We start from the raw sequence: 15478 nt of genomic DNA, 5'->3' as shown, positions 1-15478 counted from the left end.
TCCCTGGACCGGAATCAAGCATTCTAGGACCGGTTTCTGGCTATCAGCCGTCATCAGCCAGGATAGCTTGACCCGTGCTCACTACGCCACTGGAGTCAAGCTATCCTGGCTGATGACGGCTGATAGCCAGAAACCGGTCCTAGGATGCTTGATTCCGGTCCAGGGAAGACATGGCTTGGCAGTTCGGGCTGGACTGTTCCCATGAGGCACAGGGTCAAGACTGATTTGCATATGGCCATGTCTAAACTGGGGTGGCGTAGTGGGCAAAAGAACGATGGATTTAACCCAGATCTCTTGACTGGGGGAGAATGTCTGCATTGTCAGCATTCCGTCCATCATTTGTTTGTTGTAACGCTTTTCGCCCTACGTGGGATGGGTATTCCCAGACGTGGGACCCGTGCTCACTACGCCACTGGAGTCAAGCTATCCTGGCTGATGACGGCTGATAGCCAGAAACCGGTCCTAGGATGCTTGATTCCGGTCCAGGGAAGACATGGCTTGGCAGTTCGGGCTGGACTGTTCCCATGAGGCACAGGGTCAAGACTGATTTGCATATGGCCATGTCTAAACTGGGGTGGCGTAGTGGGCAAAAGAACGATGGATTTAACCCAGATCTCTTGACTGGGGGAGAATGTCTGCATTGTCAGCATTCCGTCCATCATTTGTTTGTTGTAACGCATTGTAAATGCGGCGCATCCATGGTGGCGCAAGAGGTGTCTGCCGTGACGCAAAATAACTGGCGCATCCCTGCTGATATGAAGGGATGCGCAAGTTATTGTAAATCTGCCCCACAGTTTCATAGAACTATTTTTAGACTCAATTTCCTCCTGTAACGCAATATATGGATTTATGCACAGAGTAGCTTCACCAAAGAGAAAATTTTTGATCTAGGGTTGTAGTCGAGGCCATTGGTTAGTATTGTACCAGCAATACTGAAAGTGAGGTCCTCCCCAGGAACACGTCCATCTGGGATGTCCCTGAAACCCAGACGTATTGTGAGTGCTTGAGGTCTATAGGGAGTAAGTGAGGGTGCATTTTGTAATCAAAAATTTCTGGACGTTGACGTCATGTCACATTTTTTATTTGCAAATTACATTCGGAGCTATTGAACCAACCACAACAGACTGAACAAGCATTTGCAATGCAATAGGTCTCGCATTTACGCAAGTTTGATCTATTGGCATTGTAAATGACAATGCCTTTTATGATTTGGTTTTTAAAACATAAATAAAAGGCAGTGTCATTTACAATGCCAATAGCATAAACGTGCATAAATGCGAGACCTATTGCATGGCAAATGCTTGTTTAGAACTACCTAGGAACATAACCATAACCCTGTCTCTAAACCTTAACCTAAGCTCTGCTCTTAACCCAAATCCTCTCCCTAACCAAACCCTTAACTTGCCCAAACCATTTTCCTAATGCCAGCTCCTAAACTAGCACCAACCTAGAGCTAGCCTGCTTTGGAGCCTGTAGTAGTGAAAGGAAGTGAGATCCAACTAAGGGGTATTGTTTAGGCTTTTATTTTGAGAACAAGGTAACAGTCAAGTCTATAGTGGTGTATTCTGGACCGAAGGCTCAGGTTACTCTTGTCTTTGGTGACTTCAGAGGTGAGTGTAGGATCCTCTCCCCAGACGTCCTGACAGCGACACGTCCCTCCTCAAAAGCAAACCCAAACAAACTAGGATCAGTTTAGTTAATTTTAATTTTCACCCGACCACAGTGACACCATCACCACGAGGTTGTGTCTTGGCTCTCTACATGCACTTATGAAAGGCTGATCACCCTGGTACAACAACATACTTCCAATACGTGTATTTAGACTATTTGCATGCCCCACCAAAAGGACAGCGCTTCCCCGACACTTGCCTCTGGCCACGACCTGTATCCTGGGTCGTGGCATTGGGAACTAGGGTGTCCGTGTCACTCCTGGCTGCTGGGCATGGTAGTAGTGTACTGCAGTACTGTGTCGTCCGGACCCTCCTCCCCTCCAAACTCTCTGTAAGCCGACTGCTTCCTTCAGCTATTCTTGTCCTGTGGCATCCTCTAGTCGACCAGTGAGACCAACAACTTCACCACCCCTCCGTGCTGCGGTTGCCTCTCCAATGGTTCCTCCTGTTCTCCTGATTCTAGCCGCAGCAGTTCTGGTCTCGTGGGTGTCCTTCCTCTCCTGTTCCCTACACCGGATTTCAAGCGTCTGGTTGTCCGCTCAATTCCCTCAAGAGCTCCCTGTTCTCCTCACTCTCCCATTAAATCCCAGGACGGTGTGGCCTCTAATCGGTCTCCTTTCCTCGGAACACTGGAGGGCTACTGGGCTCGTGGGAATGGCCTATGGTCTTGGCCATGATGGAATTTGTTTCGGAACCCTGTTTCTCCTTACTGAGCCCTTACCAAAGCCCTAATCCAAAGCTTGAACTTAACCCTTAAAAGTTACCCTGATCCTAAGGCATCCCTAGCCTTAGCTCTAAACCAATAAACTAATCATTAGGCATACACTTATTCTAATTTTAAACTGAACCTGACCCACTCCCTAATCTTGACCTTCACCCTACCCCTGGCACAAACTGCTTACCATAATCCAGATTCTAACCCACACTCTAACTTTACCCCAAACCTAACTCTGACCAAAATCGAACCCTAACCTTGACTATTAGGTTAAGACTATTCTGGACAATCTTTTTTTACTCTAACTTTAAACCTCCACATAAACCAATTCCAAAATCTACTCTTGGCCCTATGCCCTGCCTTCTACAATTTCAGTGAAAATAATGTCACCAATTTGCATTTCTTTGATTTCGTTTTACAAATAAATATTTTGAAGATTATTTTTAAATTTGAAATGGTTCTCTTTGAAATATACTAAGATCAAATGGAAGGATAACAAACACTTTAAATATCAAAACCACAAAACCATCAACCTTTTGGTCTTTTACTGATGATCCTTTTCATTAAATTAATCCACCTTGACTTCCCTCTAGTCACCTTTTAACATTCACACTTCATACACCTTTACACTCAGACCTGCACACATCTAACGGCTAAATCACTAAAAAGATCTCTGACAAAGTGACCCTTCGGGGACCTGTAGGGCATTGCTGCGCCTGCCTGACGAGGAGCACTGCCCCATGATGAAGCATGACATCCTTCGGGGTGTGTGAGGGCATAAAGTAAAGGTCTCACTGACTCCTTTATAAGAAGGACACTTCCTCCCTCTTTCTTACTTCCATCTTAGGAACTGTGACTCTCTCTAGCGACTATTCTAAACTCTCTTCTCAACATGGCTGAAAGATCTTCGTCGGCCAAGCTATGGTCAGAGGAAAAGTGATAGCTCAGATTAAAGTTTAAGCAAATGTTGCATAAGGACTATTAGGGAATTGGCAGAAATTATGGTTTAGAAAGGAAATACTTTCGGGGAAAAGAGTGGAGGGAAAGGTCAATTTGAGGAAAAAATTATATTGTGATTTGTGAGGTAAACCTGTCTATGTTTAAGCAGATACTGCGGTGGGTGTAAGGTCAGTCCTGTGAGTGATGTAGAAGACAACATTTTTCCTTTTGATTGGTGGAATTAATTCATTAACTGGTAAAAGTCGATAGAAGCAATTTGCTACAACTCTGTACTATTGTTAGTAAGGCCTTCAGCCAAAACAATACATTTCTGGTGGTTATAATATCTCTAGAGAGAACAGGAAATTTAGAGGGCTACAAAAATTCACTGAAATTAGAGAGGTAAAAGTAAACTCTAAAAGACTTCATTGCAAATTACATTTGTGCCACGTACTTGCAGTGTTTTTGCTCCCAACTAACCTCACTCAGTGCGAGTAATTGCGCTCATTAACAGCTTTTGCATCATATTTGTCCAAGAGCAAAACTTTGGCGGTAACAAGTGCAAATGTCATTAAGCACGATTTGTGCACAGCTGAATTGAGTACAAACACAAAAGTGGATGAAAATAACATCTAAATTATTGTTTAAATGAACATTCTGTTTCATGCTATAGGCACTGGGCGGCACCTTATTAAATGGATGACTGGCACACTACTGCCTCACATGCAAATCTCTCTAGATACACTATGGACAAAGTGGGAAATAGACCTTACCAGGGCATTCAATGACACTGGTTCGGAGAATGCCCTCTTACACCCACATCCTCAATATTCACAAATGTCCATATGAAACTCATACAATTTGATATCCTTCGCAGGGCTTATCGGGCAACAGCGTTTACAACACTGTCAATACCACGCAGGTAGGTAACAACGCGGTTGTTACAACGACCGTGTTGTTACCACGTGTGGCATTACATCGCAAGACGTTTCAATGACTTGCGCTAGGTGGCGTGCAACACCAGGAAATGTGTTGGATTTTAAATCCAACACCTTACCTGCTGTTGCACCAACTGGAATAGGTATAGTAATTAATACTATTCCTAAGTCCAGCGTGCCTCCTAGCGCAAATCGTTGAAATGACTTGCGATGTAATGCCACGCGTGGTAACAACATGGTCATTGTAACGACCGCTTTGTTACCTACCGCGTGGTAAAAGCATGTGATGTAACGTGCTACATTCGGTTTATCTGACCCCTGGGAAAATTAACAACCTTTTCCCAGGAGCTGGCGTCTGCTCTCCCCGTTGTCAACTAATGGGAGCCTACACCATCCCTCCAAAGCCATTGCTCATTTTGCTCATTTCTTCATTTGGTTAATTTACGCATGATTTGCAGTGCAGTGCCTTCATTTAATCTCCCTTTGCCTGTCTCCCTCCACCCCCTCGCACTACACTGCTTTCTTGACCTAACCTCCGAGAACGCTCCATTGATTACTTATCATTATTTTAAATTAGTAGCTTTCATTTATATAGCGCAGCTATCCAGGCACTTGTGGGGAAATTAAAGAAACAGCCCATAATCACAGGATGTTGAGCTGACACCGGACTCGAACACAGATCACCATCTCGACAGTCAGCGGCTCTCACAGCTGCGCCATATCCTTTCCCTATACGTGTTGCAGGGTGCAGTAGCTTATGTGTTCAAAAGAGGTCCCAAGGGACAACTAGTGACAGCCTGTGGTACTGCACCCTTTCACTGCTTTGTGCACAGTAGAAGAGTAAATGTTGCTGAACCCACAATAATATGCTGCATAGCTAAATACTTATAAGGTCCCAAAGGCGACAACGAACGCATTGTAAATGCTTGTGTTTACCTGACATTGATCTCCTTGATAACGGCCATACAATGCAACATTTAAGTATGTTGGTGTTCTCATGATTTGCCCTCTATTTTGTTTAATATGCAAATTTGACACCTTCAAGATGCCTTTCTTTTAGCTTATCATACGTGCCAAGGCTCTCGTCAGGAGGCCATCGCAGCTTGCACCACACATTGCCCATGCCATGCTGCCAATAGCAGTTACAACACAACTACTAACCTTCACACTCCTACACGTGTGACAATTCAGACTATTCCAGGCCCCCAAAAGCTATAAGATTGGCTTGGGTGGCAAAAAATAGTCATTTTTAATGTATATTGAATTACTAATTAACTGTTGTGGTTATTTCTAAATAAGCCAGACAGTGCCACCCTGTGGCAGACTGTCACAAGCGCCGGTGTTTACAATTAAGTGCCGGTGCCAAGCCCTGGAGACCACTGGCTTAAATTAAGCACTTAGGGGCCGATTCCGATCCTGGAGAAATATTCCCCGTACGAATCATATCCGGATTTTTTTACGTACGAATCATACAAGTCCCGTACAAACTGGCAAGTACGATTCATATGTAAAAAACACCATACGAATCGCATTGGGAATATACCCCGACACGTTCTCGGGTCGGAAAAAGTGTCCGACACATCCCCGGATGTTTTTACGTACGACTCGGTAAACCGACGTCCGAACGCGCAAGTACGATCCGTCCCGTCTGTCCGAATCCACAACCGTATGGTAAAAACACCGTACGGAGCGAACCTCCACAGCAACCATGGAGACGTCCAAACATGTGCCCGCATACGCGCCGAACACCCCCCCCATGTCTGCGCCGTACCCCCATACCCCCGGTATGTCCGCGACGTCCCCCCAGCCCCCCCGTATGTCCGTGCCGTACCCCCAGCCCCCCGTATGTATGGTGTGGGCCCCCACCCCCGTATGTACGGTGCGGACCCCCACCCCCCGTATGTACGGTGTAGACCCCCAGCGCTACGCGCTGGGGGTCCGCACCGTACATACGGGGGTGGGGTGGGGGTCCGCACCGCACATACGGGGGTGGGGTGGGGGTCCACACCGTACATACGGGGGGTGGGGGTCCGCACCGTACATATGGGGGTGGGGTGGGGGTACTGCGCGGACATACGGGGGGGCTGGGGGTACAGTGCGGACATACGGGGGGCTGGGGGTACGACGCGGACATACGGGGGGCTGGGGGTACGGCATGGACATACGGGGGGGCGTTCGGCACGTACCGGGCCCCCTTTTCCTCACGCTTCGCGGCGTACTTAGCTTTACCGGCACTTTTTGTGTGCCGTAAAATTATAGCCGTCCGGAGTGCTGTCGGTACGAATTGTACTTGCTGGTACGTAAAAAGCTGCCTAACTCCGTGCCCCATGCCGCGTACGTGCCGTCTCGGATCACATTTGTATGTGTTTTTGTGTCGGTCGGTGTTTTGTACGAATCGTACGGAAATGGTGTTTCCGTACGAATCGTACTTGCATGTTTGTATGGGTTTTTTTTACCGGGTACGAGTCGGACGGAGAAAACGCTCCGACCGACGGTAATTACCCGGTTTCTCCAGGATTGGAATCGACCCCTATGACTGCATAAACGTTTGGAGCTTTACAACTGCTGTAAGATGAAAAAAGCTACTTAAACACATTATGAATAATGAGCATTCTGTATAGCATGTGGAAAACTAAAAACAATAGAACAGAGACAGCTACAAATAGTCTTGTACAACAATGTGATTTGCACTGTGTGAACATAGGTGTATTTTTCTCCACCAGGATGAATGAATGGCAGAAGCATGGGACATGTGCTGCATGCATCGAAAGCCTCAGCTCTCCCAACAAGTACTTTGGAATGGCGCTCAAACTCCTTGCAGCTTACAACATTGACAAGTGAGATTCTGAATTTCTGAGCCCCATCTCCTTCCTCAGCACCTAAAAAGAACAAGTGGAGTTCAGTGTACCTTTCGCCTCACAACTCCCAGGAGTAGTACCTTTGTAATGCTACCCAACTAATTATTTCTGTTATGTTACTCAGACGTCTTTGTGAAGTTACATATAGTATTATTTTAAGAGCCCGTTCCAGAAGCTTAACAACATGTCAAAGAAGGCACCTTTTTTATGTGCTTTTTAGTAAAATTGAGGGGTTCGTATAGGATTAAACCTTAAGGGCTTTTGTATACTTTATTCACAGAGAAAGTACATAAGTAAACATTTGCCCCTTTCTGGGCAATAATTGCAAACATGTTACACCGGACGAAGAATTAGTTATGCGTAATTACTCTCAGTACTAATGCAACTCAGTTCCCTATAGTTATAGTTTGATAGTTTGCTTTGAAACACAGAACGTTACTTTAGAAAGGTAATTCCTGGCCCATCGTGTCCTCTTGTGATGCAGATCTTACTCAGCATCCTGCTTGATGCTTGCTCACCCGTTACTACTGTACCTGGGTGCCTGCCTCAAGCAATTTTGAAATTATTTTTATATTTATATCTCTAAAATTTCTACTGGGAGTGTGTTTGGAGCAAAGCAAACACAAGGAGATGATGGGCGGAGTGCTGAAACTTTTCAGACACTCACCCCCAGTCACTATCAGATCTGCGTTGAATCCATCATTGTTCTTTATCTCACTTCGCCACCCCAGTTCAGACCCAGCCAAATGCAAATCAGTCTTGACCCTGTTCTTCATTGGAACAGTCCAGCCCAAACTGCCAAGCTAGGTCTTACCTGGACCGGTCAACAAGCATCCGGGGATCGGTTTTGGTGTGTGTTCGGAGCATCCATTACACTTTCAGATGAAAAACTTGCGGAGACATAGCTTAAGGGGACATCTGGGGTCCCACCCAGAGAAACGCATACTTGGGTTTGGAGGTTTGGTCTGGGCCACTGGGCTGGCTCTGGCAGTGTCCACTTTTCTCCTGGGACTAGGACTCCAGCAGCTGGTGCATGCCACCCAAAATCTTTTAAGATTTGACAAACACTCCTCTCATTCCAACACACTATAGGGCAGTCATTAACATCCACCAAGACCGTATCCTCTCATTCATTTTCCCCTATGAGTGGTAGATATCACTGGTTTATTTTCTGGTTGGTTGGGTTGAAGGTTAAAACAAACAATGTCACAATATCCCAGTGTGATAGCAAGGAGGAGCACACTGTAACTGTCAATGGCCTCTGGTTTTGTGGCATGGAGGAGTCGATAGGAGGACAGAAAAAAGAATACTTTTATTTTTATTTTGGGAGTTTTATAAAGCGCAAACTCGACCCAAAGGAATCAGAGCGGAGGAGAGCGCTTTACATGAGCACCAGTTGTGTTACAGACGGACACATTTGTTTTGTTAGGCACAGGGACATTAAGTGATTTGCCCAGAATCACAGGATATTGAGCGTCCCTGCTGAGACTTGAACGCTGTTCCCCAGCTTTGAGGTCAACCCTCTAGCCGTTAGGCCCCATTCTCTCCCCTACAGACCTCCTTACATTTTCATACTTTACATGGCCGAGCTGGAGTTCAAAACAGCACAGGAAACTTTTCAACTCCATTCCATTATTGTACCAATTGAGCACAGCAAGAGATGCAACAATCTTCAGGAAGTTTTTAGCTCTCTTATCAAGAACATGTTGAGCAAAAATACAACGTTTAATGATTTATTTTATGGCAATATTTTCCAAAGATTTTATAAAAGCGATGTGTTGTTCATGGACTGGCAAAGCGCACAGGACTAAGATCTCACAGATCTTTTCGCCCTGAAATCTGCCTGTGTCCCTTAGCCTACTGGGATTTGTTATTTGGTCCTGTGTGAAGTAAAGAAATATGAGACCTTCCATATGAGAGTTAATATTGAAGTTTTAACTTTCCATATGTAAGTCCAAATTTCCAGATCTCTCTCTTTAATAACACAATTCTGACCCTTAAATCTACATTTGCAAATGTCTATGTGTTTTACTTCACTTTTTCTTCTGAAAAATTAATTCTGCTGAATTTTGTAAAGCACCTTTCAGTATTGCTAGAAAGTGGAATGATGGAACAGGCAGCGTGTTAACTGCCCACAGGTATCTGTTTCCTTCCTGCCAATTTGTGAAATGTCTCCATAACACTTTAGCATTTCCTCCCTCCTTATCAACTTTTGGAGTTGGTAATTGTACTTTAGCTAGACCCCACACATAAAATACTGGCTATGGTCAGAACCTCAAGCTTGAGATAGACACCTTAAGCTTGAGATAGACTCTGAGAGGGTCAGATCTGATCACGCATAGGCCATTAAGACCACTTAATTCACCACATTTTTTGTGGTTGTATCAAAATGTACATGAGGTCATCCACACAGTGACAGACAGATGCTGTTAAAGGTAAACCTCCAGTGCTATATCACGTTGAGGCGATGCATCCTGGAATTTCATTTGATTTAGGATTTGAATACGGAAAGCAGAGAGATGTTCTACTTTCCATAGAAGCAGATCATTTCAAACGAAACCAAACCATAATCTGAGCCACAACCTATCCAGAAAGATCTTAAATGACGTACTTTGGCGAGCAAGACTCTAAGATTCCACAACAACCTGAGAAATGTTTTTGTTAACCAAAAGGGAATATTCATTGTCATAAATGTGAGAGGGGACTGTGAAAGTGCCTCACTGCAGAGGCCGTGTATAAGTCAAAACAATTGTCAGGGATCTAATTGTAAGTCTGAGAAATGACAAACTCTTCATAAGGAAGCTGCCTATCCTTTCTATTACTGTGAGATGCTCATCACACATCCTTAATAAAGCCTTTTTGGAAGCCCATTCAACTTACAATGTGGCTACTGACAACCTCCAGTCAAATCCATCATGCAGAGTTTGAAGAATTAAACTCAATTCTTTGGTCTGACCAAAGTTGATGCTCTGTGGATCAATAACAAGAGTCAATATTTTAGAGGAATAGAGGGCTGGTGTTCAATACCTGACTTGGCTACCATGGACACAGGGACACCTACAATAGAAAAAAACAACAACAAAGTAGTCAGCAAAAATTCAGCTTTCTAAGCTCCTGCAAATGGAAAGGTCCTGAGAGAAAAAAAACACACCCCAGTCAATTCCAGGATATGCAGAGACTTTCTCATTTAGTGTCTTAAGCAGAGGCCGCTGAATGTATGGAGCACATCTCCTCTTTTGTTCCAGAGCCTTCCTGATGCCACCTTTAATTTCCGGGCGCATATGATGTTAGCAAGTAATTTCATCCACTCTCTGCACAACGTCCTTGTAAAAGCCTTCACAGAAAAGTACCTCTGAATGTCCTTCACTAGAGACATGGAGTAGTAAATTGCATAAGTGTCTATATAGATGGCAAAATTTAGATCTGGACATTCTTATTTAGTGACACCGTTCCTCCCTAGCCAGAGAGGTAATCACTGCCACAACATTCGACACCCACAATGCAGGCTTTTAGAGGATGGCCAACAAATGGTCAAGCTGGTGGATCTAGGTAAACTCCACCTGCCCTTCTGGTGTGCAGTGGTTCCATAAAGAGTGAAGTGTATGCCCTTTGAGGATTCTTCCATTTAACAGGCAGTAATCTAGGAGAACATCATTACGTTTGTATTGGACTGGTCATCCTCCAAGGATGCATCAAAATTAGCAGACCTCTAGCTTTGCACAATTGACCTATCAGACTTCTGTATAAATTAACCATTACAATCAGCGTCTAGTTTGGATATCTATTATTGCCATACTCCAAAGAAGGTCACAGCGATGAAGAGGTCGATGAAAGTGAAACTTATCTCTCGGAGTCAAACGATGACATGGGAGGATGAGATAGTTACATGCCTCGTTTCAGTCTACTACTTCTGTATCTGTCCCGGGACTCTAAGCATGCAAGGCTGGGGCTTGTGCTACCCTACCAAAGACAGATTAGAAGATGCATCACCTTATAGTGGCTCCACATCTTCTCCCTTCCAGATACCTCGTTCAGCGACACTCTGATAGAATTGTGGCAGTCCTCATATTACAAAACTGACAGATGGGAAAAAATTATGAGCTGTGGGTGTGTGTGTGGCATCCTAGCATCCGCGAGATCAGAGGAGCAGCCTTGACAGAGAGATACAACCAGCAGATAATTGGATTAGGGATGGGGTATGCACCTCATGGAAGTCAGTGTGTCCTGTCCCTGTCTTACACCAACCTGCAAAATGCTGCATCTTCACCCCCTTCCCAACTCAAAATATCTCAACCAAGCAAATGTTAATACGGGAATCAGCGTGGCTAACAATTGTATCAGAATTACTAATATAAGATCAAAGAGGCATTCTTAAAATGCAAACGTAAAACACCACAAATGTTGAAATGATTAAAAAAATAGCGCATCTATCTAGCAGTAAAAATTGATGTTTAGGAACTTGAGTCGTGCCAGCTCTACTCTCCGGCCTATTGAGACCTTGTGTGTCCATGGGAACACTGGCAGGGGCTGCGCCCAGCTACTGATGTCTGAAGTCATGGAGGGAAGCCAGGCTGGACTGGGAGCTAAATGCAGCCTAGGAAGATGTTTCAACACTAGGCACATGTTTTTTTGTTGTTGTTTCTTTTTAAGAGCTACATAGCGCGAACTCGACCCGAAGGTATTGGAGCGCTTTACATGAGCACCAGTCACATTACACAAGGACTCATTCATATTTTTGGTAGGCACTGGGAGATTCAGTGATTTGCCCAGAATCACAGGATGAGGAATTGACCCTAAGGCTGGAACCTTAGTTTCCCAGCTCCAAGGTCAGCAGTCTAGCCGTGAGACCACATCCTCTCCTGTTATACCAGCAAGGGAATAGGGCGGGAGGAGGGTGGTGAGGAGTATTGTTTGTCCACGGCAATAAATCATGCATATGCCTAAAAACACGGGAGCTGCTTCCCAAGGGTCTGCTTTCTCCGCTGATTTTTTTTAAAGATAAAATGAATAAGCTCAAAAACAAGACCAATGCTCCACCAGCCCGAAGGGGTTTTCATTTTGTCCCGTAATGCCGTTCCAAACCAAGAGTGAGTGGTTGGCAGCTGCCCGTCTCTTTCCCTGCGAAGGACTTGTGAGGGAATTAAAAAAAAAAACTGAATAAAAAGGATATAGATCAGAGTGAAAGGTGAGCACAGTTACTGACCGAAGGACCAGAAAAATCTGCGGAAAACATGAACAAATATATGAAAATAAAAAAAATAAAGAACACAAGAAATATTCAAAGGTAAGCAAAAAAATTACAGGAAAGCAGACTGAAGACTTTTAAGCTGAGTGATAAACAATTATCAAAACAGTGATGGTAGAGATATGAACAGAGGCATTAGAAAAACTGAATAAGGGGTCAAGTAAAGCAAAGGCAACATTTGAAAAAGTAAAAGCAGAGACAAATAATAGGAACAATAATTACATGTTAATAAGAGAGACAAACTATGTGGGTAAAATAATGAGGAAGAGAATTGAAGAATTAAACATACTAATTCAAATCAAATATTTATTTTAAAGACACGTGATCCCTAATTCACTACACATTTCCGCCAGTGCCTACTCACTGTAAAGTGACGCAAATCGCAGAGCCAATCAGTTTTTGCATGCATATTTTTCTATACTAAAAAGTTGAATGGAGTGCATGTAAAATTACTTTGCTTTGTGTACTGCCTAACTCATTAATTTATGCAAATAGGGGGTGACAGGCAGGCACACCGCAAACACTCCTATAATTCAGATCATTACCATGGGGCGACCGACCTGACTGCCAGAAATCCTAGCACCAGAAGAAACCAGGTGCAAACAATGAGCAAATGGAAAATCACATGATTTTCATGCATCATACATGTAATTTTCACAAAAATATACATATTGTGCGATTTACTAACAGACGTTTCTCTGCATGTGTGCTCCTGGAGTACAAATCTCTTGCAAGACAAATCTTGCTAGAGTATGCGTGGTGAAGCAATGCTTATTATAGTCCAAAAATTCCTTTTGGACACCCGATTACACCCTCAGGGTGTGACCCTTTGGAAACATGGGGCTGCACAACTCTTTGCCCGTTGCGCAATGCAGGGATGCAGATTTTCATGCATTGCCGAGCAACGCTAATTTTAGTAACCTTGGCCATGGTTTTGCCATCCTGCACATACATCCAACAAAACGTTTGACTCTTCTGCAGTCTTAGATCGGTCAAAGATTGCTATGTTAGGCTTTGTTATGCAGATTTGTAGAGCGCACTATCACCCAGGAGGGTGTCCAGGCACTGAGCAGGTGAGAGTGTAGCCAAAACTAGGGCCTGTGGGAGTACTCAAAAAGACAGGCCTTTAGCTGCTTGCGGAATTCAAGAAGTGAGGAGGAAGCTCTTATGCAGGAGATGCCCGTGCAGGTCAGATCCGTCACCACCCCGATGCGCTTACCTGTACGGGCCACTCCTGCTTTTATGTTAAGAGTGTTACGTTTGGCTCGAGTGCTGCAAAACATTTTGTTGCCTAACAGTGCTATTATTTTTTTTTTATTTCAGAGCCTTAGAGAAAGCACAAATTCTGCCAACATGCAAACAGAGTTACCAGGTATGTGTCCTGCACCACATGATCAACTCTACAACACTGAGTCCCATCCAAAGTTGGAGTTGTACATTGCAACATACAAGCAACCTCCTTCAAGCATCAGTCCTCAAGCCACCTCCCTTTAATGTAGGCCTGGCATTAGCACATTCTTGCAGGGAGCTTTCAGTCAGCCCTCTTCATCCATTGGTCTGCTGTACTGTCATTCACATTTCACTTCTGCCCACCACAGCATACAGCATGCATGGTGCACAGGGTTAGCCAACTTCAGCCAATGGCTTACCTGGCAGTGAGTGACAGCATTCTACTCTTCCATACAATGTATGCAATCATAAATGCACAAACAAAACAGGCACTAGCAAAGACAAAAGGTCAGCAGCCTGGGCCAGACCTGTCCATTACCAATGCTATTTTATTTAATTGTATTTTATGAATGCACAGGCACTAGATGTAGTAAGCTTTGTTCTTCATGAGAGAAAGGTTCAAATTATCAGATCTCACGAAAGAGGATAGGTCACCATACGACATATTTATACAGAGCTCTGAATAGAAGTGTTAAGACATAAACAGAATAAAGTGAATCCAAGCCGGCATCTGACGTAAGGAGTCTATGGACTAGGGTGATTAATGTGGTAATAAGATGCGATTATTGCATTAGGAGGACATCCTAGGTGTATAAATAGATTGTTTTCAAAGAGCGCATTTGCTCTCATTTTGAGTGGGGCCTTAATATCGGATGATCATAACAGAATTATCATTCCCTGGGGTTTATAAGCAAACCCCCTACAGGTCTATATGACATGGGGAATACCTTGTGGAAATATGTATTATCTGCTTGATTTCTGCATGCTTGGCCAAATTCTAAGGAGTTTACATATGAACAGCTAGGATCACCAAAGAACTAGTAATTCTCTTTTTGGAAAAAATTGGAGTTTTGAACCAAAGGATTAAATATGGTTAATCCATTTTGAGGGCAGAAGTGCATGATAGAAGGTGCTAGCTTAATGAACAGAGGGAACGTGTTCCATATCCTTGGACCATTACCTAAGAAGGTTTGAGAATTGATTCATTACAGTTTATGAAACAACATCACTCCAAAAAAAAAAGAAGAAAAAACGTCACAAATGTATTTGAATTGCAACTCAGAGACCATCTAGAGGCACAGAGTCCCTAAAAGGTTGGTTCCAGAGTCTAAAACTCCTTGTATTCAGACAATGTTGTTACAGCACTCCAGGCTAAATCTTCTCTTTCACAGACCCTAGTAGGACTGAAATTTGTTCCTAAAGAACTCAAAATAGTTGTATCCGTTAAAACTAACATTAGGGTTAAGGCCAAGATACCATGAGAGGGATTTGGCTTTTATAAGATAGTTATTCTAATTTAGGAACACAAAGAGGCTCTGAATGAGAATGAAAAATCTATTAGGGGAAAGCAATTCTCACAGCAGTGAAGACCTCACCACAGATGCCGAGCTTCAGTCTTCACACAGCAGTGAAGCCTGTTCAGTAACTAGAGGCGAGCTGTGTGACATCACAGATCCCTCTTCATGCACCTTTAAAGCTATGTAAGTTTTATCTATACCCTCAGGTGTGCTGTGCACCACCACATCTGCCGCCCCAAACTTCAATCTTCACAAATACCACCACAAATTTACGGATCTCGTGTCAGTGGCCCGGCATTGAACGTAAGAGTTTCAAAATGGCGACAATGCACTTAGCCACACACGTTACAAATCCTTCATACCTGG

The 15478-nt window shown here is 43.9% G+C and overlaps 1 protein-coding gene across 2 annotated transcripts in view; it reads left to right on the top strand.

The window, feature by feature from the left end:
* LOC146797978 (ribonuclease Oy-like) overlaps positions 1-15478 on the top strand; it is a 120616-nt gene that overhangs the window by 93594 nt on the left and 11544 nt on the right. For both annotated transcript variants that reach the window (XM_085625201.1, XM_085625200.1), the window contains exons 7-8: positions 6986-7099; positions 13689-13737. In XM_085625201.1, the coding sequence (XP_085481327.1) occupies positions 6986-7099; positions 13689-13737 (163 nt within the window). The remainder of the gene's footprint in view (positions 1-6985; positions 7100-13688; positions 13738-15478) is intronic.

The sequence above is a fragment of the Triturus cristatus genome, chromosome 9, assembly GCF_964204655.1.
Source record: "Triturus cristatus chromosome 9, aTriCri1.1, whole genome shotgun sequence".
Classification (NCBI taxonomy): domain Eukaryota; kingdom Metazoa; phylum Chordata; class Amphibia; order Caudata; family Salamandridae; genus Triturus; species Triturus cristatus.
Note: the sequence above shows the minus strand (reverse complement) of the source record. Positions and strands in the feature narration are given on the sequence as shown.